This window comes from Rattus norvegicus, chromosome 5 (genome assembly GCF_036323735.1).
Source record: "Rattus norvegicus strain BN/NHsdMcwi chromosome 5, GRCr8, whole genome shotgun sequence".
In the NCBI taxonomy this organism is placed as follows: domain Eukaryota; kingdom Metazoa; phylum Chordata; class Mammalia; order Rodentia; family Muridae; genus Rattus; species Rattus norvegicus.
The window spans coordinates 33,279,570-33,303,240 of NC_086023.1; the positions used below are offsets into that span (position 1 = coordinate 33,279,570).

The following is a 23,671-nucleotide window of genomic DNA, read 5'->3' on the forward strand; positions in this document are numbered from 1 at the left end:
CCCACCACAGTAAGTCCTGGATATGCCAACACACTGAAAAAGAAAGATTATGAATTAAAATCACATCTAGTGATGATGTTGTTGGACTTTAAGAAGGACATAAATAACTCCCATAAAGAAATACAGGACAACACAGGAAACAGGTAAAAGCCCTTAAAGAGGAAACACAAAAAACAACCAAACGGTTGAAGAAATTGGACAAAACCATTCAGGATCTAAAAATGGAAATGGAAACAATAAAGAAATCACAAAAGGAGAAAACCCTGGTGATAGAAAACCTAAGAAAGAGATCAAGAGTCATAGACGCAAGTGTCACCAACAGAATACAAGAGATAGATGAGAGAATCTCATGGGCAGAAGATATCATAGAAAACATTGACACAACTGTCAAAGAAAATGTAAAACGCAAAAAGCTCCTAACCCCAAACATCCAGGAAATCCAGGATACAATGAGAAGACCAAACCTAAGGATAATAGGTGTAGAGGAGAGTGAAGATGCCTAACTTAAAGGGTCAGTAAATATCTTTAACAAACTTATAGAAGAAAACTTCCCTAACCTAAAGAAAGAGATTCCCATAAGTATACAAGAAGCCTGCAGAACTCCAAATAGATTGGACCAGAAACAAAATTCCTCCTGTCACATAATAGTGAAAACAACAAATGCACTAAAAAAAGAAAGAAAGAATATTAAAAGCAGTAAGAGAAAAAGGTAAAGTAACAAATAAATGCAGACCTATCAGAATTATTCTCAACATACACTGTGAAAGATGCTTGGCAGATGTCATGAAGACCCTAAGAGAACACAAATGCAAACCAAGGCTACTATATTCAGTAAAATTCTCAATTACCATAGATGGAGAAACCAAGATAACCCATGAGAAAACCAAATTTACACAGTATCTTTCCACAAATCCAACCCTACAAAGAATAATACATGGAAAACTCCAATATAAGGAGGGAAACTATAGCCCAGAAAAAAAGCAAGAAAGAAATCTAATTTCAACTAACCCAAAAGAATATAGCCACAAAAACATAATTCTACTTCTAACAACAAAAAATAACAGGAAACAACAATCATTGGTTCCTAATATCTTTCAACATCAATGGACTCAATTTCCCAATAAAAAGGCATAGACTAACAGACTGGATGCATGAACACGACCCAACATTTTGCTGCATACTGGAAACACATCTTAGAGACAAAGACAGACACTTCTCAGAATAAAAGGCTGAGAAAAAAAAATCCAAGCAAATAGTCCAAAGAAACAAGCTGGAGTAGCCATTCTAATATTGAATAAAATTGACTTTCAACCAAAAGTTATCAAAAAAGTTAAGGAAGGGCACTTCATACTCATCAAAAGAAAAATCTACCAAAATGAACTCTCAATTCTGAAATCCATGCTCCAAGTCAAAGGGCACACAATTCATAAAAGAAACTTTACTAAAGCTCAAAGCACAAATTGTACCTCACACAATAATAGTGGGAGACTTCAACACCCCACACTCATCAAAGGACAGCTCATGCAAACAGAAACTAAACAGAGACACTGTGAAACTAACAGAAGTTATGAACCAAATAGATTTAACAGATATCTATAGAACGTTTCATTTTAAAAACAAAAGAATACACCTTCTTCTCAGCACCTCATGGTACCTTCTCCAAACTGACCATATAATTAGTCACAAAACAGGCTTCAACAGATACAAGAAGATTAAGATAATCCCATGCATCCTGTCAGATCACCATGGACTAAGACTGGTCTTCAATAACAACAACAAAAACGACAGAAAGCCCACATACATATGGAAGCTGAACAGTGCTCTACTCATTGATAACTTAGTCAAGGAAGAAATAAAGAAAAAAAGTAAAGACTTTTTAGAATTTAACGAAAATGAAGTCCCATCATATCCAAAATTATGGGACACAATGAAAGCAGTGCTAAGAGGAAAACTCATAGGTCTGAGTGTCTCCAAAAAGAACCTGGAGAGAACATACACTAGCAGCTTGACAGCACACCTGAAAGCTGTAGAACAAAAAGAAGTGAATCCACCCAGGAGTAGTAGAAGGCAGGAAATACTCAAACTCAGGGCTGAAATCAACCGTGTAGAAACAAAAAGGACTGTACAAAGAATCCAGAAAACCAGGTGTTGGTTCTTTGAGAAAATAAACAAGATGGATAAATAAACCCCTAGCCAGACTAACCAGAGGGCACAGAGAGTATATCCAAATAAACAAAATCAGAAATGAAATGAGAAACATAACAACAGAAACAGAGGAAATTAAAAAAAATTATCAGATCCTCCTACAAAAGACTATACTCAACAAAACTGAAAAATCTGGATGAAATGAACAATTTTCCAAACAGCTATCAGGTGCCAAAGTTAAATCAGGATCAGATAAACCATCTAAACCATCCCATAACCCATAAAGAAATAGAAAGGGTCATTAAAAGTCTCCCAATCAAAAACAAAACAAAACAAAACAAAACAAAACAAAAAACCCAGGACCTGATGGGTTTAGTGCATAATTCTATTAGATCTTCCAAGAAGACCTATTACCAATGCTCTCCAAACTGTTCCAGAAAATAGAAACGAAGTCATACTGCCCAATTTGATCTATGAAGCCACAGTTAGACTCATACCTAAAAAACACAAAAACTCTACAAAGAAAGAGAACTTCAGACCAATTTTCCTTATGAATATTGATGCCAAAATACTCAATAAGATTCTCAAAAACTGAATCCAAGAACATATCAAACTGATCATCCATCAGGATCAATTAGGTTTCATCCCAGGGATGCAGAAATGGTTCGGTATATGGAAATCTATCAATGTAATCCACTGTATAAACAAACTCAAAGAAAAAAAACACATCATCATCTCATTAGATGCTGAGAAAGCATCTTGACAAAAATTTGACACCTCTTTATGATAAAGGTCTTGGGAAGATCAGGAATTCAAGGCCCTTACCTAAACATAGTAAAAGTTATATACAGCAAACCATAGCCAACATAAGTTAAATGGAGAAAAACTTGAAACAATCCCACTAAAATCAGGGACTAGACAAGACTGTGCATTCTCTCCCTACCTATTCAATCAAAAGATCACTATTTACAGATGATATGATAGTGTACTTAAGTGACCCCAAAAGTTCCACCAGAGAACTACTTAATCTGATAAACAACTTCAGCAAAGTGTTGGGGTATAAAATTAACTCAAACAAATCAGTAGCCTTCCTCTACTCAAAGGATTAACAGGCCGAGAAAGAAATTAGGGAAACTACACCCTTCACAATAGTCCCAAATAATATAAAATATTTTGGTGTGACTCTAACCAAGCAAGTGAAAGATCTGTGTGACAGGAACTTCAAGTCTCTGAAGAATTGAAGATCTCAGAAGATGGTAAGCTCTCCCATGCTCATGGATTGGCAGGATTAATATAGTAAAAATGGTCCCTTTTCTGAGAACAATCTACAGATTCAATGCAGTCCTCATCAGTCTTCCAATTCAATTCTTCACAGAGTTAGAAAGAGCAATTTGCACATTCATTTGGAATATCAAAAAAAAAAACAGTATAGGGAAAACTATTCTCAACAGTAAAAGAACTTCTGGGAGAATCGCCATCCCTGACCTCAAGCTATACTACAGAACAATTGTGATAAAAACTGCATGGTATTGGTACAAAGACAGGCAGGTAGTTCAATGGAATAGAATTGAAGACCCAGAAATGAATCCACAAACCTATCCACAAAACTTCATCTTTGACAAAGGAACTAAAACCATCCACTGGTAAAGAGATTGCATTTTCAACAAATGGTGTTGGTTCAACTGGAGGTCAGCGTGTAGAAGGCAAATTGATTCATTCTTTTCTCCTTGTACATAGCTCAAGTCCAAGTGGATCCAGGACTTCTACATAAAACACATACACTAAAACTAATAGAACAGAAAGTGGGGAAAAGCCTCAAACACACAGGCACAGGGGAAATTATCCTAAATGGAAGACCAGTAGTTTATGCTCTAAGATCAAGAATTGACAAATGGGACCTCATAAAATTGCAAAGCTTTTGTAATACAAAGGATACTGTCAATAGGACAAAAGAGCAACCAACAGATTGGGAAAAGATTTTTACCAATCCTATGTCTGACAGAGGGCTAATAGCCAATGTATACAACGAACTCAAAAAGTTAGCCACCAGAGAATCAAATAACGCTTTTTAATAATGGGGTACAGAGCTAAACAAAGAATGCTCAACTGAGGAATATTGAATGGCTGAGAAGTACCTAAAGAAATGTTCAACTTTCTTAGTCAGTGGGGAAATGCAAATCAAGCAACTCTGAGATTCTACCTCACACCAGTGAGAATGGCTCATGTCAAAAACTCAGGTGACAGCAGATGCTGGTGAGGATGTGAGAAAAGAGGAACACTCCTCCATTGTTGGCGGGATTGCCAGCTGGTACAATCACTCTTGAAATCAGTCTGGTGGTTCCTCAAGAAAATCGAACATATTACTACCTGAAGATCCAGCTATACCACTCCTGGGCATATATCCAAAAGATGCCCCAACATATGCCCCACTATGTTCATAGCAGCCTTATTTATAATAGCCAGAAGCTAGAAAGAACCCAGATGTCTTTCAACAGAGGAATTGATACAGAAAATGTGGTACATCTACACAATGGAATATTACTCAGCTATCAAAAACAATGACTTTATGAAATTCATAGGCAAATAAATGGAACAAGAAAATATCATCCTATGTGAGGTAACCAAGTCACAAAAGAACACACATGGTATGCACTCACTGATAAGTGGATATTATCCCAAAAGCTTGGAATGCCAAAGAAAAAAAATTCAAAGATCATATGAAACTCAAGAAAAAGGAAGGCCAAAATGTGGATGCTTTATTCCTTCTTAGATTGGGGGAACAAAATACTCATAGGAAATACAGGGACAAAGAGTAGAGCAGGGAGTGAAGAAACTGCCCCACTTAGAGATCCATCCCATATGCTGTCCCCAAACTCAGTCACTATTGCTTATGCCAAGAAGTGCTTGCTGACAGGAGCCAGATATGGGTGTCTCCAGAGAGGCTCTGCCAGAGCTCAACTGATACAGATGAGAATGGTTGCAGCTAACCGTTGGACTGAGCAAGGGGAACCACAAATGAGGAGTTAGAGAAAATTCTGAAGGAGCTGAAGGGGTTTGCAACACCATTGGAAGAACAACAATATCAACCAACCAAACCCCACCAGAGCTCCCACGGAGTAAACCACCAACCAAAGAGTACATATGCAGGGACTCATGACTCCAACCACATATGTGACAGAGAATGGCATTGTCTGGAATCAATGGGAGGAAAAGCCCTTGGTCCCATGAAGGTTTGTTTCCCCAATGTAGAGTAATGCCAGGGCGTTGAGGTTGGAGTGGGGGGGTGGGAATGGGAGCGCCCTCACAGTAGCAGCTTAAGGGGGGAAAGGAGTATGGGAGAGAGGAGAAAGAGGATAGCATTTGAAATGTAAATACATATAATGTCCAAGAAAAATAAATTTATAAAGAAATCAAAAAATAAATAAAAATTAATTATAAAGAAGAGAAAAGAGTGATGCACATTAAAGAATACTGAAAACTCTAAATAACTATGAAAAGGCTGATTTGTCTATTTTTTTCCCTAGGCCCCATTGTTTCTAAGTATATTTGAACATATGCATGTGTAGCTGCTTGTCTATATGTGTGCCCCCTGTGTAAAAATGCCTATGCAGCTAGAAGTGGGTGCTGGGATCCCTGGAACACAGACAGTTATAAGCTGTGTTAAGTGGGTGCTGGGAACTGAACTTAGGTCCTCTACAAGCATAGCAAGTGCTCTTAGCCACAGAGCCATCTCCTCAGCACCCTCAAGTTGCAGTATAATTAAAAAAGAGCATGACCGGTTCCCACAAGTTCCTACTCTGTGTGGATCTGCGCACGCTCTAGTTGTTTCTCTGTCAGCTGTTTTCACATACTGTCCTCTTGGGGGGTTGTTACCAAGCCTGAGACTCACATTGCGTTCTGTGGGCCATGCTAATGTGGCCTTATGCCATGCTAGTCCCAAGCATTTTATAGCCTAGCATGGCTTCCTGTCACGGACTCTGATCACACTCCCAACAACCCAGTGAAATCATTACTCAGCAAAATATAACCCAATAACCAGATTGATATGTTAAATACTCAATGTACAATATATCCACACAATTAACTTACAACCAATTGATAAGGATATAAACCACCTACCTAGATAAGAAATTTACCTATAGAAATCCATCCCTTAAGAATTATTCGTAACAATCTGTATCTACATAGAGATGCATGGCGAGGACTGTTTATATCTGCCTCCATTCTGCTTCTCCCTCTCTGCTCCTCCTTCTCCTTCTAAAACCTCTCTCTATTCTGAGGTGAATGCCAGCAGCAAATCATTGAACTGAGAATAGGGTCCCCATTGGAGGAATTAGAGAAGGGACTGAAGGAGCTGAAGGGGCTTGCAACTCCATAAGAACAACAATATCAACCTCCATAGCTCTCAGGGACTAAACCACCATCCAAAGAGTACACATGGACAGACCCATGGCTCCAGCTCCATATGTAGCAGAGGATGGCCTTGTTGGGCACCAATGGGAGTAGAAGCCCTTGGTCCTGCCAAGGCTGGCCACCCCCCCCACCAGTGTAGGGGAATGTCGGGGCGGGGGAGGAAGGAAGGGAGGTGGTTGGGGAGGGGAACACCCTTGTAGAAGAAGGGGAGGAGGATGGGGTGGGGGACTTATGGCTGGGAAACTGGGAAGGGGAATGACATTTGAAATGTTAATAAAAATTTCCAATAAAAAAAAGTAATAAAACCTCTGTTCAGCCTGTAGGTTGATGTCATTATGTAGGTGAAGGCAGGTACAGGATAAGAAAGAGGCCTGTCATTGGACGAGAAGGATGGATGGGCAGGAGAAAAGTTTTAGAGAGGAAGGAGACCTGAGCGAGAAGTGGGGAACAGCCCAGAGAACATGGAGGCGGATGTTAATATTTCTCTCTGCACATTTACAGGTTGTTATGACTATTTTAAAGAGGTAGATGTGTATAGGATTTTGTGCTGTTTAGATGGGCAATTATATCTTATCAATTGGATCAGAGGTTATTGTGTGGTGTGTTTTTCATGTGGCGACTTAAGTTCAAGAGAGTGTGTGGTAGGGGGACACACTGGGTCCACCACGGAATTGGGATGTGTATGCCTGGCGTGGTGGCAACCTGCTTTGGGAACTAGATGGTAGAGAGATTTCTTCTAGGCTCAGAGAGTAGCCATTGGCAGTGTGAGATGGGATGGAGCTTAGCAGGAGAGACGCTTTGTTGACTAAGATGAAAATATCCCACAGATGCCATGTATGCCATGGTCCCTATGGTACCAGCACTAATGCAGGATAAAAAAAACTATTTTATATTATACCACAACACCTGCCTCCCTTTCTTCTCATCCAACAACAGGCCTCATTTTATCTTATACCTGCCTTTACCTACATAATGACGTCAACCTACACCCTCATCTCCATCTTCCTCATAGGCACTCAAACATTGTGTTGGCAGCAAAGATGAGCCAGTAGCATTCATCTGGTAACTTGACTATAGTAAGTCACATCAGCCACCAGAATAGGGGCTGGCTTCAGCAGTGGCGAGAAAGAGCCAGGGTTACCAAAGGAGAGGCAATCCAAGTCCCGAGGCAGCCCAGCCTTGGCTATGAGCTCTGTTCTCTACCCTCTCAGCCATTGCCTTGCAGATGCTCTGTATGGGTTAATTACTTAGGTCTCCTCACAAATGGTATCAGTAAGTTCAACACTCTTCTCACCTTCACATCACCTCACATTTGTTTGCTCACCTCAGGTTTGTTCCCCTTTGTCCAGTGCCAGGTAGTGGGGTCTTCTGCCAAAAACTGCTTAGTTTTTGGGTCAGCAGTTATGCACTTTTTCAGGTTGGCAAAGACCTCTAATGAGAGGACTGTGCCATATACAATTTAATTGAATAGTTTAGTGTTACCTTTTGCCAACTATTGGGCAGAAGTCTGCACAGAAGGTTCTAAAGCTTAGACCTGGGTCAGACCTTCTCTTGCTGCACTCAATCTGTGGCCTTGAGACCCTTCTACCTTGTTTCCCATGACCTCCTTACTACACCAATTTGCATGAAAAAGAGGGAGGAACCAATGGGTTGTCAAATAAGCTGTTTGGAAATTATTTTACCATAAAGTCCAAGAATTAACTTCCATTTTACTCTAAAAACCCATGTAAAATGTCACAACAACAAAGGATGGATATGCCTGTCTCCTGTGAGCCTAAAGGTACTTTAGTATTTGACGCACCGCTTGAGTCCTATTTTGCCTGAAAAGAGCGGTATTTTTTTTATGATAAATCTTAGAATCATGAATATTTATTCATTTTTGTACTGATAATAAAACTCAGAATACATCATAATATTTAAATATTGAGAGAAACACATGTCTCAGAGAAGCTCAGATGCTAAGTACTAGGGAAATCGGAATACCAGAAGTAGGGAAAGTTTGAAGTAAAGGTGTCCAGAGTTGCTAAAGAAAGCGAACCCCAAAGGCAGATATAAGAACCAAGAATGACAGAGGTCTGACTCTTCTAGAAACCAGGACTCATAGCCCCAAATAGTAAAGATATACTGTAAGATATCCTTGCTTAATACATAGGCGAATGCCAGCAGCAAATCACTGATCTGAGAACGGGACCCCTGTTGAAGGAATCAGAGAAAGGACTGGAAGAGCTTGAAGGGGCTCGAGACCCCTTATGAACAACAATGCCAAGCAACCAGAGCTTCCAGGGACTAAGCCACTACCTAAAGACTATACATGGACTGACCCTGAACTCTGACCTCATAGGTAGCAATGAATATCCTAGTAAGAGCACCAGTGGAAGGGGAAGCCCTGGGTCCTGCTAAGACTGAATCCCCAGTGAACGTGATTGTTGGGGGGAGGGCGGCAATGGGGGGAGGATGGGGAGGGGAACACCCATAAAGAAGAGGAAGGGTAGGGGTTAGGGGGATGTTGGCCCGGAAACCGAGAAGGGGAATAACAATCGAAATGTAAATAAGAAATACTCAAGTTAATAAAGATAAAAAAGATATCCTTGCTTAAAATTGATTTCTAAATGAAAAATTAGAAAAAAGTAGGGTTTAAAAACTCTTATTCTTCACTTTAGCTTTGAAGAACCTCCTAAGCGTTATCAATACCAACACATGACAAACTTTGGCTTCATCATAATTCTACAGTGACCATGGTACAGTGTATCTGTCCTGACTCACTTCCTGGGGTTGGGGGTCTTGAGTTAAACAGTCAGAACCCATTTATCTCTTCTCTGATATGGCAAGCAGATTTACTGCCAGTGAAGATACCACAAATGACTTGTAGTTCACTTTTCTTAAAAGCCTGGAATGTCAGCCCTTCCCACGGAGGAAGGATTTTTTCATCTGGATAAAAATATACCAGGCTTCTAAAAGAGAAATGCTGGCTGTCAGTTAGCCGACTTCCCCATGCTGGCAACACAGGGGAGATAACGGTTCGCCAGTGCCTTGAAAGGTGTTGGAATGTCTGCCTTTCATACCCATCTTTAAGCTACCATACTAAGATATGATGTCTAATTTTATTTTCTACTGTTTCACTTTTTCTTTTAGAAAAAGATGTTTTCATAGATTAAGAAGTATTATATAAATGAAACACGGGTTAAGGGTCAATGTCAAAAAAAATTCTACTTAAGAGATGAAAATAAAAGATTGGCTTTGCTTTAAATGTCACAAGGTTTCATTGTATTAACACAAGAAAAAGAACAGGATTTTAGTGCATGCTTGTATAAAAATAAAAAAGATTATATGCTCATTTTACCCTATTTTAAAAAACAACTTTGAAGGCTTCTAGAACTTAGAATCTTTTTTTTCTCCATCTTTACTAAATTGGGTATTTCTTATTTACATTTCAATTGTTATTCCCTTTCCTGGTTTCCAGGCCAACATCCCCCTAACCCTCCCCCCTTTTATATTGGTGTTCCTCCCCCCATCCTCCCCACAACATCCCATTCACTGGGGGTTCAGTCTTTTTTTTCTACAAGGAATTGAAGTTTTTAGCTTTTTTACTGTATGGATGCTCCTTTAACTACATTTATTTAATACTGGAAGAAAATTTCAATTGTGAGGATCTTTCCAGGGCTTAGAGCAACTGTGTCAAGTAAAATAAATAAACAAATAAAGACATTTCTTTTGTTTTCTGCAGAAACATTTTTAATTACATAGTTACTCAAAATTATTCATTGATATGGTCAATAGCCACAAACAAGTGGATCTGGTAATGGAGGTGAAACTTTGTAGACAGGGTAGCAAGACAATATTTTAATGAGGCCACTAAAGATGAGACCTAAAGAATGAAGAGGAAAGGCACTTTGTGTTAGCCGATTTTCTCACTGCTCTATCTATCTAATAAGAATTGACTTATGAGAGAATGTTTCTATTTTGACTCACAGGTTGAACAGGTACTGTCTACCATGCAGGAGAAAGCACAGTGGTGGGCAGCTTCACAGTATCAGAAGTGAGCCGCTGGGGCTCTTTGCCTTTTTGTATCTTGGCAGAACAAGAAGTGAAGAGCAGACAGGAAGTGGAACAGGGCTAGAAAACCTCAAGGTCTGCCCCCCTTGGCCAACTTCTCCAGGCTGGCTTTACCTCCTAAAACTGCTACCACTTTCCAAAGCAGCGAAGTCACCTGGGAATTAAATGTTCAAACACATAATCTTGGGGGCATATTCCACATTCAAAGCACAATATGTGTCAAACAGATTTTTATTCATTTATTTGTAGTACTGGGAACCGAACTTATGATCTCATGGTTCAATTGCTCTATAAACAAGAGATACGCCCTAACCACACCCTTTTTCTATTCCTTAGTATTTTTGAGCCAGGGATTTGCTATGTTGCTTAGGCTAGCTGTAGTGTGTTTCCTAGGCAAGCACTGAACTTGGCAACTTCTTGTTGGCACCTTTTAAGTAGCCTACAGTAAGAGGCCCATCATAGATTTTAAAATGACCGTGTTTGGAGATAAACTAACCAAGGGCAAAAGTTAACTGGCTCTGGTGCTGTGTGGGGTGGGGCATGCTGGATGGGGGAGGGGGAATGAGCCAACCCTGAGGGCACAGTGAGGAGTATGGGAGAGTAGGAAGGAGAGCTGACCCTGCCTCCTGTCCATAGCAGCACTGAGTGGCCTAGCTGCAGCCGTGCTAAAGAGCTCAACATGGTGGTTCCCATAAGGGAAGCCCGTGGTCTGACCATCACAGCTACTATATAGACCCAGATTGAGGGCGCCGAGTTGACCCACCCAGTAATCTATATCATTTTTTGAACAGTTGGGAAGCAAGAAAGGGCCAGTCCTGTTGATCCAAAGTAGTAGGGTCTCCAGGATAGAGAGCAACAACAAAATCATAAGGAAGAGTCCCAGTGAGCATCCAATATCGATGGTGTCACAAAATCCAGAGATCTCGATCCAGACTACTGACTCATTGCAAGGGACAGTTGCAAGGGAAGATGTGTGGACAGAGGGATGTACTGTGAGGCACACTGTGACATATTACAGCTTCCACGATGAGATGTTTCTATGATTTGGGGTGTGTGTGTGTGTGTGTGTGTATGTGTGTGTGTGTGTGTGTGTGTGTGTGTGTGTGTGTGTGTGTGTACTGTCTGGTGGTGGGCGAGTCTCTGTTTGTCTATAGCGCATCTGTGCTGAAGGGTAGAGGGCAGGTCTATGAACATCTTCTTTCCCTGCCTGCACCATGTATCATGGCAGAACACAGGTCTGTCTTTCTCCTCTCATGCTGTGCTGCCTGGATTTGATTTAATTTGATTTGATTTTTAAATACCCCAGGCATAAAACAGCTTTACCCACCAAGCCAGGCATCAAGCTCCGATGAAGATATACTGCCTTCCCTTCTGCCCCTGACTGATATAAGAACAGCATCACCAACAAAGTATCTCTCTGCTCATTGCTGGGGTTGGGGATTAATGTTTTCAAAAATGTGATTTTCCTGCATAATTCTTATGTTAACTCTTTTCTGTCTTTTTTTTTTCTCTTTCCCTCCTAGTTGCATCTCGGCCCTCTATAAGAAGTCTGGTGAGTCCTCTCCACAGGTTGCATCTATAGCAGTAGGTGGATCAGGAACAAGTTGGTCAGTATTAGAGGACAGGAAATCTTTCCAGACTGTACCCTTCATGACGCTTCAGTTTTGTCATTCTGTACTGTTGGCATTTTTGAAAGAAGAGTCTTCCTGTCTGCCTGGAGAAAATAGGGCCAAGACTCAGAGAGTTTAGTGAGAAGAAAACTGGATGCATTTTCATTTATGATGCAAACTTTTAATTAATCTGTCACCTATGTCTAGTATGGCCCAGACCGTATCTAATATTATGCCCTTGAAATAACTGCAAATTCCAACCTTGCTTGACTAAAAGTCTTTGTTGAGCAGAGGATGGGAATCTCAAGATCCAAGTGCTTCTTACATAAATTCCCAGCAAGTCACTCTGTGTCAGCCCAACCACTACTCTCCCTGTTGTGGCAGCTGCCACCACGGGTTCCTTAGCTTTATCTTCCCTGCTTAAACCTGTGGCTTTTCCCCAGTGGATCAAGGTGTTCAGTGCCCCTTCTGTCTGGACCTTGCCCTGTCCCACAACCACTTTGCTGTTTCCTGTAAGCATCTGAATTTTGAAGATGCTTTTTCATGTGGTTTCTCCAGTTGTATAAATTTGTTGTCTTTATTCAGAAATTCTGGGTATGCTTTAAAAAACATCTTACCTGCCCTGCCTTTTAAATACTAATGTGTCACTTGATTCACAGACAGTTAAAAATTTAATTCTCACCTCTTAATTTCTACATAGCAGTCAGTATTTAATTACTCGCTGCAGTTTAAAATATTTTTCTTCTACTCGTAAACATTGCAAGTTCCTGGCTTGTCTTAAAACGTCCCACCCCATCCCCAGCCTTCCTGGATCCTTCTCTTCCGATCACCATCAAAAGCTGTGCTCTTAGACTGAACCCCCAGTGAACTAGACTGTTGGGGGGAGGGCAGCAATGGGGGGAGGGTTGGGAGGGGCACACCCATAAGGAAGGGGAGGTGGGAGGGGGATGTTTGCCCGGAAACCGGGAAAGGGAATAACACTTGAAATGTATATAAGAAATACTCAAGTTAATAATAAAAAGAAAAAAAAAGCTGTGCTCTTATTGGACAGGATTAGATTCTCTCCTTATTTTAGTTTCGCCCCTGTGTCTAGATGACACCATTCAACTCTTATTGCAACTCCAGCACCAGATGTTACTTACGAGAAATAGATTCTTTCTCCAGTGGTTTAATTGTCTTCTTTTAGACACCACCCAGGTCTAAAAGCTTATCCTGTTACGTTCCCACACTTGGTTTTCTTTCAACATTCTGTCTTGGTAAAGTCACTACCCAAGTAACCAAGCTAACGAATAGATTTATCTTGAGACATTCCCCTCCCTGATTCCATGGGACTCTATATTTTGCCAAATTCTACAGGTATTGTGGCAAACACAAGTGCACGCTTCTTTCTAGTCTTGGTATTTACCCTCAATTTGTCCTTCAAATACAAGCATCTCTCACCAGAACTGGTTAACCAGCCTTCTTATCCACCTTCCTGATTCTGTGCCCTCGAATTGTTGTCTCAATTACACACTGATTATCATGTGCTCTTTCCAAAAGACTGAATGAGCTTTCATATCTCTGCTTGAAATACTCTCTTATTTGCATCTTGGATGTAGGCTTACATCCTTAGCTTTGGTGACATCATGGAAGATGTCACCCTTCCCTAATCCAGCTTCATCTTCAACTGTGTCAAGCTCTTATTTTTCCAAACTTTTAGGCTTACTGTTCATGTTTATTTCTTTGCGTGCCCTGGGCCACTTCTGACACTGTATGTGCTGTTATCTCTCTCTTGTCGAATAACTAAGAGCTTGATTTCTAAATCCTCAGATATCTCTTTCACTGTGAACTAAGTTTGCATCCTTGGTTCCTCTCTGTTACATAATAATGTATTTACATACATGTATTACCACTACATTAAGAATTTCCAGAATAGCTTTGGGTATCTTTGTATCCTCAGCACAAAATATTATCCAGTGCACAGTTAATACTTGCGAATGTACTGTGAGGAAAGAATATAGTCAATATAAAAAAAAATGAACCATCACTGGTAGAAGCACTCTGCACTTTCGTGATAAATTGAGAAACACATTTGAGTTTCAAGAAAATATTTTTAAGGAAGATATTGTTCTAGAGAGCAACCATTGACACTGCCTTACTTTCTTTGTCTTGCCCATTGCTTTCAGGATGGAGAGATTCAGGTCTTCAAGTGCAGCCAGAACATTCTCATATTCACCCAAGTGCTGAGAAAAATATTCTGGAAGATGAAAGTATTAAAATAAATTTATGTTGTGGTTTATATAATCATAAAACAAAAATCATATAAACAACTGATAATTTACTTCATAAATTAGTAAGCAAATGCTGGCCTTACATAAATAATAACTGAAAATCTTTCAAATGAAACTAGATACTAATTTTATCAGAAAAGTAAAACAGAAAAAAATAGAAACCTAGCTGATTATAATTACCCACAAAAATGTTCTTTCTTACAAAAAAGGGGGTGGAGGAGAACATGAGTCAGAGTGTGATGGCAAGGTTGAGTTAATAAAATGTCCTTCTTATCAGTTGATTATTACAGATCCCACTAAGATAGCAATTTGAGGAAAAATGTAAAAATGTTCTTGTTTCTTCTAGGAAACATTTAGGAAGTTTAGCTTTTCCTCAAGGTTTGATGTTGCAAATCAAAAAGGAGGCCAGCTGCAGCTCTCCCCGTGGGCATGCTTCTGTCATGTATAAAAGCAACTTGTGACTTCAGAGATTTATTTCAATGGAGCAAAAGGCATGTTTATCACATTTTTTCATTTCTAGGAATGAGTAATGCCTTGGAAATTATGAGTAAGATGAAAACAGGGAACACAAAATAATTTCAACTTGGTTGAAATGTAATACAGATAATGGGAAACTTCATTTACAGAACTCAGATTTCTACACTTGATCTTAGCCAAAAGGCCGAGAAGCGATAGAACTCAGATTTCTAGGTTCAGGGACATCCAATTGTAACATAATTTTGTATATTAGAAGGAGCAGAACTTTTATTGACTATGTAAATAGTCTTTATCACTCCCGTGAACTATCTATTGATGAACTACTATTTATTATTATATTTCTATAATACCATAACACTTAGGAATTATATTAAAATGATATAAACTAACATACAGATTTCAATTAGTGGGGCATACAGCAACATGATCTATAGGTACATTTAAGTCCGGGAAGTAGCATTCCAAGGAACTTCCTAGAAACTGAGATTATTATTAAAGACTCATCTACTACATCAGATTGGGTTTTGAGTTAAGGACTAGAAATCAACGTTTTCTGCAGATTCTGCAGAATATGAAATGAAAATTAAATTTAAGATGGTTATGTACAATGGTTAGGTAAAACATTTTGGAAAAAAAAAAGTGACATCCTACAGCTTTTCTCAAAGACTTTACCTGGATGTGATGTTGATGATTAGGGAGAGATAGTGAGGTTTCAGGAGACAAGGACAAGGATCATTGTCAGGAGGGATTTCATCATAGACTAAGGAACATGAATCAGCCAATGAGTGGAATGAATGGAAGAGTAGAAAATGGCTAGACTTGGACTAATCTCATATTCCTGTCACTACAACTCCTATTTATTTATTAAATCACAATGTCAGAATTTTGCTTTTGCCTTTGCCATTACTTGATATCATTGGAGAAATGTAGGCTTGGAACAGATATTGATCACTTGAAACACTTGTCTTTGGGTAACAAGAGAAAATAGAACCTACTTTTATTGAAATACACAATGGATTTGCATTTCCATGGATTTGCAGAAAAAGTAGTCATACAGCATTTATAGGAAACCTAGAATCAGTTTTTCTCAGTTGATGTGAAGGACTTTTGAAAAGCAGTCCCAACACTGGCTGGATGCATCAATGGAAGAATAGAATGCAATTCATAAACAGATACTTTAAGAACATCATTTCCACAAAGCGAATCATCTTCCCATGCAGAGTCAGCACGACACCCTCACTAACAAAACAAGAGGTTGGTTTCTCCATTCCCCACTGCATGGTATTAGTAGTGCTGTTTTCCATTTTATTTTGTGACTTCCAAGGTAGATCTGGTATAAGAACAAAAGGACCCATGGCTAATGCATCAGAGTAGAAAATTGTCTCAGAAAGCATTCTCTTGTGCGTAAATGGCTTCCATTGTGAGTACCTTGCTAACACCTCTGTGCTTGTAAACCAGGCAGAAAAGGAAGTAAATGAGATGAGAGATAAGGTTTGAACCCCTGTAATCTGAAGGATACAATCAGACAAATATGTCCAGAAATGATTATTCTAAGGTAATTGGTTGATTACTGTGGGTGAGTAGACCAGAAAACCCTTAAAAGAAAAATGCACTTTGAAGAAACATACATAATCAAAATTCACCAGTGATGTTTCAGTTGGTATACCCACGTGATAGAACATTATTAATAAAAATATTATTTAAATGTTATTCTCATAAATTAGACTGCAAAGATATTTTAAAGTAATATTTTAATAGATTTTGAGTTTTAGTTCCATAATTGAATTAACTGATGAATAAAACAAAAGCTTAATAAAGCTAGCATCTAGGTACCTAGAATCTGTAATTGGTTTCTAGGAGAAAGTGTATGAAATCTCCTTTCTATGTCAATCAAGCCTCACCCCTCCCACACCGACAGGAAACTTGTACGAGATGTGACCTGACATATTTCACTTGCCGGCACTGAAACGTTGGCTGTGATTAAAATCCAACTTAAATATTTTATATTCACAAAATAATGGGAAATGAAGCTGCAATTTAGAAATAAAAATACATATTCTAGAGCAGAGCAGAGTATTATAACACAATCATGAATATAAGCACTGGATTTAAAAATGTAAATAAATTCTGTTATCAAAGCCCAATCAGTTCCCTTGCTACACACTGTGGGGAAGGGCAGCATTCTAATTCTCCAGTACATACAGGGTACAGGACCAATCAAGTTTTGTTATTACAGAGAAAGGCAAGCAGAATCAAGGACGGATGATTAAGTGTAAACTCACTGTTGTGCTTTAGCATTTGGTAGTTTTAGGAGGTGACAGAGACTTGTAAGATACGCCTTAAGGATAGATAAACAGCAGAGTAATTGGAGAGGAGCCACTAAATGTTTTTGTCTTAAGACTTATTAATAATAATGGTTTTTCTTTCACTTGGCTCATCTTACTCAGGCAAAGTCAATCGAATATAAAAGGAATTACCTGAACAATTGGAGGGAATGGTTACTTTGGTGCGCTGTACCTAGACATCTGAAAGAGACAGGTCTCTCCCTTCACAAAATGATCTACGTGGTTGTCTTAGCCCTCCCGAATATCACACTCTTCAACAGAAGGGGTTGTCTACACAGGAGGATGGACTACAACTTGAGTAGGGGCTGTCTACACAGGAGGATGGACCACAGCTTGAGTGGGTACTGTCTACACAGGTGGATGGGCTACAGCTTGAGTGGGTACTGTCTACACAGGAGGATGGGCTACAGCTTGAGTGGGGACTGTCTACACAGGAGGATGGACCACAGCTTGAGTGGGGACTGTCTACACAGGAGGATGGACCACAGCTTGAATGGGGACTGTCTACACAGGAGGATGGATTAGAGCTTGACCTTCAACGGCTTTGCTGTTTACCACACATTTTAATGTCATGTCTATGGAAACCCCTTTGTCTGCTTAGCACAGTAATTGCCATGCAGAGTGGGAGCCCCCTGTGACTGTGTGTGAAGACAGGGCAGGGTTCCCCAAATGTCACAAAAGCCTAACCTTCTGGGATGCCAAAATGCCTTCTTTATGAACCAGATCTAGTTTCTTCAGTTGGATTCTTGTCCCTGAACGGGGAGGGACATTGTGCAAGTATTATTTGGGAAGTGTAGTGTTTAATGGCCACTGAGACCTTTGAAACCTCCTGACCTGTAAGTATTATTTGTTTCGCTTAGTTACTGCCTTGAAACTACAATGTGACACTTTATCCTGACGAAATCTTTCAATGTTGATCCGCCAGGTTGACAAAACAGAAACTAACCAATCCTAAATAACATAAAATGTCCATTTGGATGACTGCGGTTGAGCTCTAAAATTGTAAAATTTCTACAGTAGCTAGGAAACATTTGTGATTTCAATGAGAAGTCCTAGAAAATGTTTTCTTTAAACTATCTAAATGTTTCAGGCTGCCTAGACAATAAAATCATACTGTGCAAAGGTTTTATCTAACATATTTATCTTAAAATGCAAAATATAAAACTTTCCATATTCATATATATACATATATATATATATTTCAAGTTTAGTAGTTTCATAATGCTCTGCTCTCATACCAAATAAAGTTCAGATCATTTACTTTCCCATATTTTTAATCTCTGATTTCTGTTCCCAACCACAAAAATAACAGAGCTAAATGAAAAGGCTGGCAGACTAAGCATTCGAGAATATTTTCTTTCTGCACTTGTGCTTTTCTCTTTTTTTAAAAGTGCATTTAAGTCTCTAGAATGATTGCACAGATACAGAACAATGTTATTTTTATATGTCAAGGATACAATTTAAAGACTGCACAACGATAATAAAGCAAATGGAGAAGTCACATTAAGCTAGCGAAGACTAAGCCTTCTATAAAACCATTGCACAATCCCAATTGTCTATTCACAAGCAAATTAACTAGGTCCAACTGTTTAAGAACCATGCACATGGGAGCCAAATTCAAGGTACAGAAAAATCCCCGGTGACTCAGATTCATGCTTTAAACTCCCTACTCCAGGACTTTTAACTCCAAGGTGTGAGAAATATCACATCACATCTTCCCCCTTCCTAAATCAAACTAGCAACAATTTGATTAGTCTTAAAGATACTTACCACATAGTTCTTCTGTGTCAAGATTGCTGAAAAGAGAGAAAGAAAGGTATTATTTCTTTGATAACATTTTTTTTCATTTATCTTTTCTCCAGTGCTGAGAATTGATAAATTCAAATACTTGGATAAAACGTTAGGTAATATAATATACTACTGTCAGAAGAATAATGCCATGACCATGACCTTGGACTGAGGACCCCGAGGTAGAGATAGGAAAAGATACTCTAGTCAATCACCTCATATACGCTATGCAAGTGATTACTCCTAGCCTTTCCTTGAACTTTCTAAACACTTAAATACAGTTACTCTCCAATTCACATAATTGTTTAATAAATGTATGTAGCTAGATAGTTCTCTCCTCCATTTTACATTGTAAAGTAATTGCAGATTATTAATAATTATATCAGAGTCTGTCTTGAACAAATAATTTTGTATTTGTGTTTTTTCTTTCAGCCTACTAGAAAAATAACCTACAGTGGGAAAGAACATTAGCCCTGGAGCCAGAATGCTTGGGCCCAAATCTTGACTCTATAATTTACTGACTCTGCGATCTTGATACTTATTAGTCAGTAGATCATTATAACTAATCAGGTTTTGAGAAACAGGAGAAGTATAAAAATATTAGCAATGATAAATGAGAATTTAACAATAACATAATTGTAATTCCTGTTTTTTAAATGAAGAGGACAAGAGACATACCTTTTAAAGATCTAAAATACATGATGATTAACTAAGAACAAGAGTTTGAAAACTCTTAGAATATGCACTTGTCACATTGTTAAATTTCAAAGACTTCATAGGGAAGTCTTCCTTTAGGTTATAGAAAGGGACACCAGACAGGGGAGACACTGTCACAGCATTTCATAAGAGCCCTATCATTCCTTATTATGTAACTGATTCAAATTTTATTATGTGACACTGAATATTCTATCTTATATTTGGATATTTTGATATTTCAATGCATGTTTTTTTTTTTAATTAGGCTTGCTACCTGACAGATTAGGTAGGGTTTGTTGTATTGGTTTTGTTGTGGGTGACTCATTACTCATCTGTTTATTCTATGAACATGTATTGCGACATGTTAGACATTATTCTTTTTTTTTTTAACTTGAGTATTTTTTTTTTATTAACTTGAGTATTTCTTATATACATTTCGAGTGTTATTCCCTTTCCCGGTTTCCGGGCCAACATCTCCCTAACCGCTCCCCCTCCCCTTCTTTATGGGTGTTCCCCTCCCCATCCTCCCCCCATTGCCACCCTCTCTCCAACAATCACGTTCACTGGGGGTTCAGTCTTTTTTTTTTTATTAACTTGAGTATTTCTTATATACATTTGAAGTGTTATTCCCTTTCCCGGTTTCCGGGCAAACATCCCCCTAATCCCTCCCCCTCCCCTTCTCTATGGGTGTTCCCCTCCCCATCCTCCCCCCATTGCTGCCCTCCCCCCATAGTCTAGTTCAATGGGGGTTCAGTCTTAGCAGGACCCAGGGCTTCCCCCTCCACTGGTGCTCTTACTAGGATATTCATTGCTACCTATGAGGTCAGAGTCCAGGGTCAGTCCATGTATAGTCTTTAGGTAGTGGCTTAGTCCCTGGAAGCTCTGGTTGCTTGACATTGTTGTACTTTTTGGGTCTCGAGCCCCTTCAAGCTCTTCCAGTTCTTTCTCTGATTCCTTCAACGGGGGACCTATTCTCAGTTCAGTGGTTTGCTGCTGGCATTCGCCTCTGTATTTGCTGTATTCTGGCTGTGTCTCTCAGGAGCGATCTACATCCTGCTCCTGTCGGTCTGCACTTCTTTGCTTCATCCATCTTGTCTAATTGGGTGGCTGTATATGTATGGGCCACATGTGGGGCAGGCTCTGAACGGGTGTTCCTTCAGTCTCTGTTTTAATCTTTGCCTCTCCCTTCCCTGCCAAGGGTATTCTTTTTCCTCATTTAAAGAAGGAGTGAAGCATTCATATTTTGATCATCCGTCTTGAGTTTCATTTGTTCGAGGCATCTAGGGTAATTCAAGCATTTGGGCTAATAGCCGCTTATCAGTGATTGCATACCATGTATGTCTTTCTGTGATTGGGTTAGCTCACTCAGGATGATATTTTCCAGTTCCAACCATTTGCCTACGAATTTAATAAAGTCGTTGTTTTTGATAGCTGAGTAATATTCCATTGTGTAGATGTACCACCTTTTCTGTATCCATTCCTCTGTTGAAGGGCATCTGGGTTCTTTCCAGCTTCTGGCCATTATAAATAAGGCTGCTATGAACATAGTGGAGCACGTGTCTTTTTTATATGTTGGAGCATCTTGTGGGTATATGCCCAAGAGAGGTATAGCTGGATCCTCAGGCAGTTCAATGTCCAATTTTCTGAGGAACCTCCAGACTGATTTCCAGAATGGTTGTACCAGTCTGCAATCCCACCAACAATGGAGGAGTGTTCCTCTTTCTCCGCATCCTCGCCAGCATCTGCTGTCACCTGAGTTTTTGATTAGCCATTCTCACTGGTATGAGGTGAAATCTCAGGGTTGTTTTGATTTGCATTTCCCTTATGACTAAAGATGTTGAACATTTCTTTAGGTGTTTCTCAGCCATTCGGCATTCCTCAGCTGTGAATTCTTTGTTTAGCTCTGAACCTCATTTTTTAATAGGGTTATTTGTTTCCCTGCGGTCTAACTTCTTGAGTTCTTTGTATATTTTGGATGTAAGGCCTCTATCTGTTGTAGGATTGGTAAAGATCTTTTCCCAATCAGTTGGTTGCCGTTTTATCCTAACCACAGTGTCCTTTGCCTTACAGAAGCTTTGCAGTTTTACAAGATCCCATTTGTCGATTCTTGATCTTAGAGCATAAGCCATTGGTGTTTTGTTCAGGAAATTTTTTCCAGTGCCCATGTGTTCCAGATGCTTCCCTAGTTTTTCTTCTATTAGTTTGAGTGTGTCTGGTTTGATGTGGAGATCCTTGATCCACTTGGACTTAAGCTTTGTACAGGGTGATAAGCATGGATCAATCTGCATTCTTCTATATGTTGACTTCCAGTTGGACCAGCACCATTTGCTGAAAATGCTATCTTTTTTCCATTTGATGGTTTTGGATCCTTTGTCAAAAATCAAGTGACCATAGGTGTGTGGGTTCATTTTTGGGTCTTCAATCCTGTTCCATTGGTCTATCTGTCTGTCTCTGTACCAATACCATGCAGTTTTTATCACTATTGCTCTGTAATACTGCTTGAGTTCAGGGATAGTGATTCCCCCTGAAGTCCTTTTATTGTTGAGGATAGTTTTAGCTATCCTGTTTTTTCTGTTATTCCAGATGAATTTGCAAATTGTTCTATCTAACTCTTTGAAGAATTGGATTGGTATTTTGATGGGGATTGCATTGAATCTGTAGATTGCTTTTGGTAAAATGGCCATTTTTACTATATTAATCCTGCCAATCCATGAGCATGGGAGATCTTTCCATCTTCTGAGGTCTTCTTCAATTTCCTTCTTCAGAGTCTTGAAGTTCTTATTGTACAAATCTTTTACTTGCTTGGTTAAAGTCACACCGAGGTACTTTATATTATTTGGGTCTATTATGAAGGGTGTCGTTTCCCTAATTTCTTTCTCGGCTTGTTTCTCTTTTGTGTAGAGGAAGGCTACTGATTTATTTGAGTTAATTTTATACCCAGCCACTTGGCTGAAGTTGTTTATCAGCTTTAGTAGTTCTCTGGTGGAACTTTTGGGATCACTTAAATATACTATCATATCATCTGCAAATAGTGACATTTTGACATCTTCTTTTCCGATCTGTATCCCCTTGACCTCCTTTTGTTGTCTAATTGCTCTGGCTAGAACTTCAAGAACTATATTGAATAAGTAGGGAGAGAGTGGGCAGCCTTGTCTAGTCCCTGATTTTAGTGGGATTGCTTCAAGTTTCTCTCCATTTAGTTTAATGTTAGCAACTGGTTTGCTGTATATGGCTTTTACTATGTTTAGGTATGGGCCTTGAATTCCTATTCTTTCCAGGACTTTTATCATGAAGGGGTGTTGAATTTTGTCAAATGCTTTCTCAGCATCTAATGAAATGATCATGTGGTTTTGTTCTTTCAGTTTGTTTATATAGTGGATCATGTTGATGGTTTTCCGTATATTAAACCATCCCCGCATGCGTGGGATGAAGCCTACTTGACCATGGTGGATGATTGTTTTGATGTCCTCTTGGATTCGGTTTGCCAGAATTTTATTGAGTATTTTTGCGTCGATATTCATAAGGGAAATTGGTCTGAAGTTCTCTTTCTTTGTTGTGTCTTTGTGTGGTTTAGGTATAAGAGTAATTGTGGCTTCATAGAAGGAATTCGGTAGTGCTCCATCTGTTTCAATTTTGTGGAATAGTTTGGATACTATTGGTATGAGGTCTTCTATGAAGGTCTGATAGAATTCTGCACTAAACCCGTCTGGACCTGGGCTCTTTTTGGTTGGGAGACCATTAATGACTGCTTCTATTTCCTTAAGAGTTATCGGGTTGTTTAACTGGTTTATCTGTTCCTGATTTAACTTCGGTACCTGTTATCTGTCTAGGAAATTGTCCATTTCCTGCAGATTTTCAAGTTTTGTTGAATATA

General features: G+C 39.2%; 1 protein-coding gene and 1 pseudogene across 1 annotated transcript in view; both read right to left on the reverse strand.

The window, feature by feature from the left end:
- The window catches only part of Necab1 (N-terminal EF-hand calcium binding protein 1), a 220,630-nt gene that overhangs the window by 124,492 nt on the left and 72,467 nt on the right, over nucleotides 1-23,671 (reverse strand). The window contains 2 exon segments of the mRNA NM_022302.1: nucleotides 14,360-14,457; nucleotides 19,084-19,109. Of these exon segments, the coding sequence (NP_071638.1) occupies nucleotides 14,360-14,457; nucleotides 19,084-19,109 (124 nt within the window).
- On the reverse strand, nucleotides 15,034-15,164 carry LOC120103363 (U2 spliceosomal RNA; annotated as a pseudogene).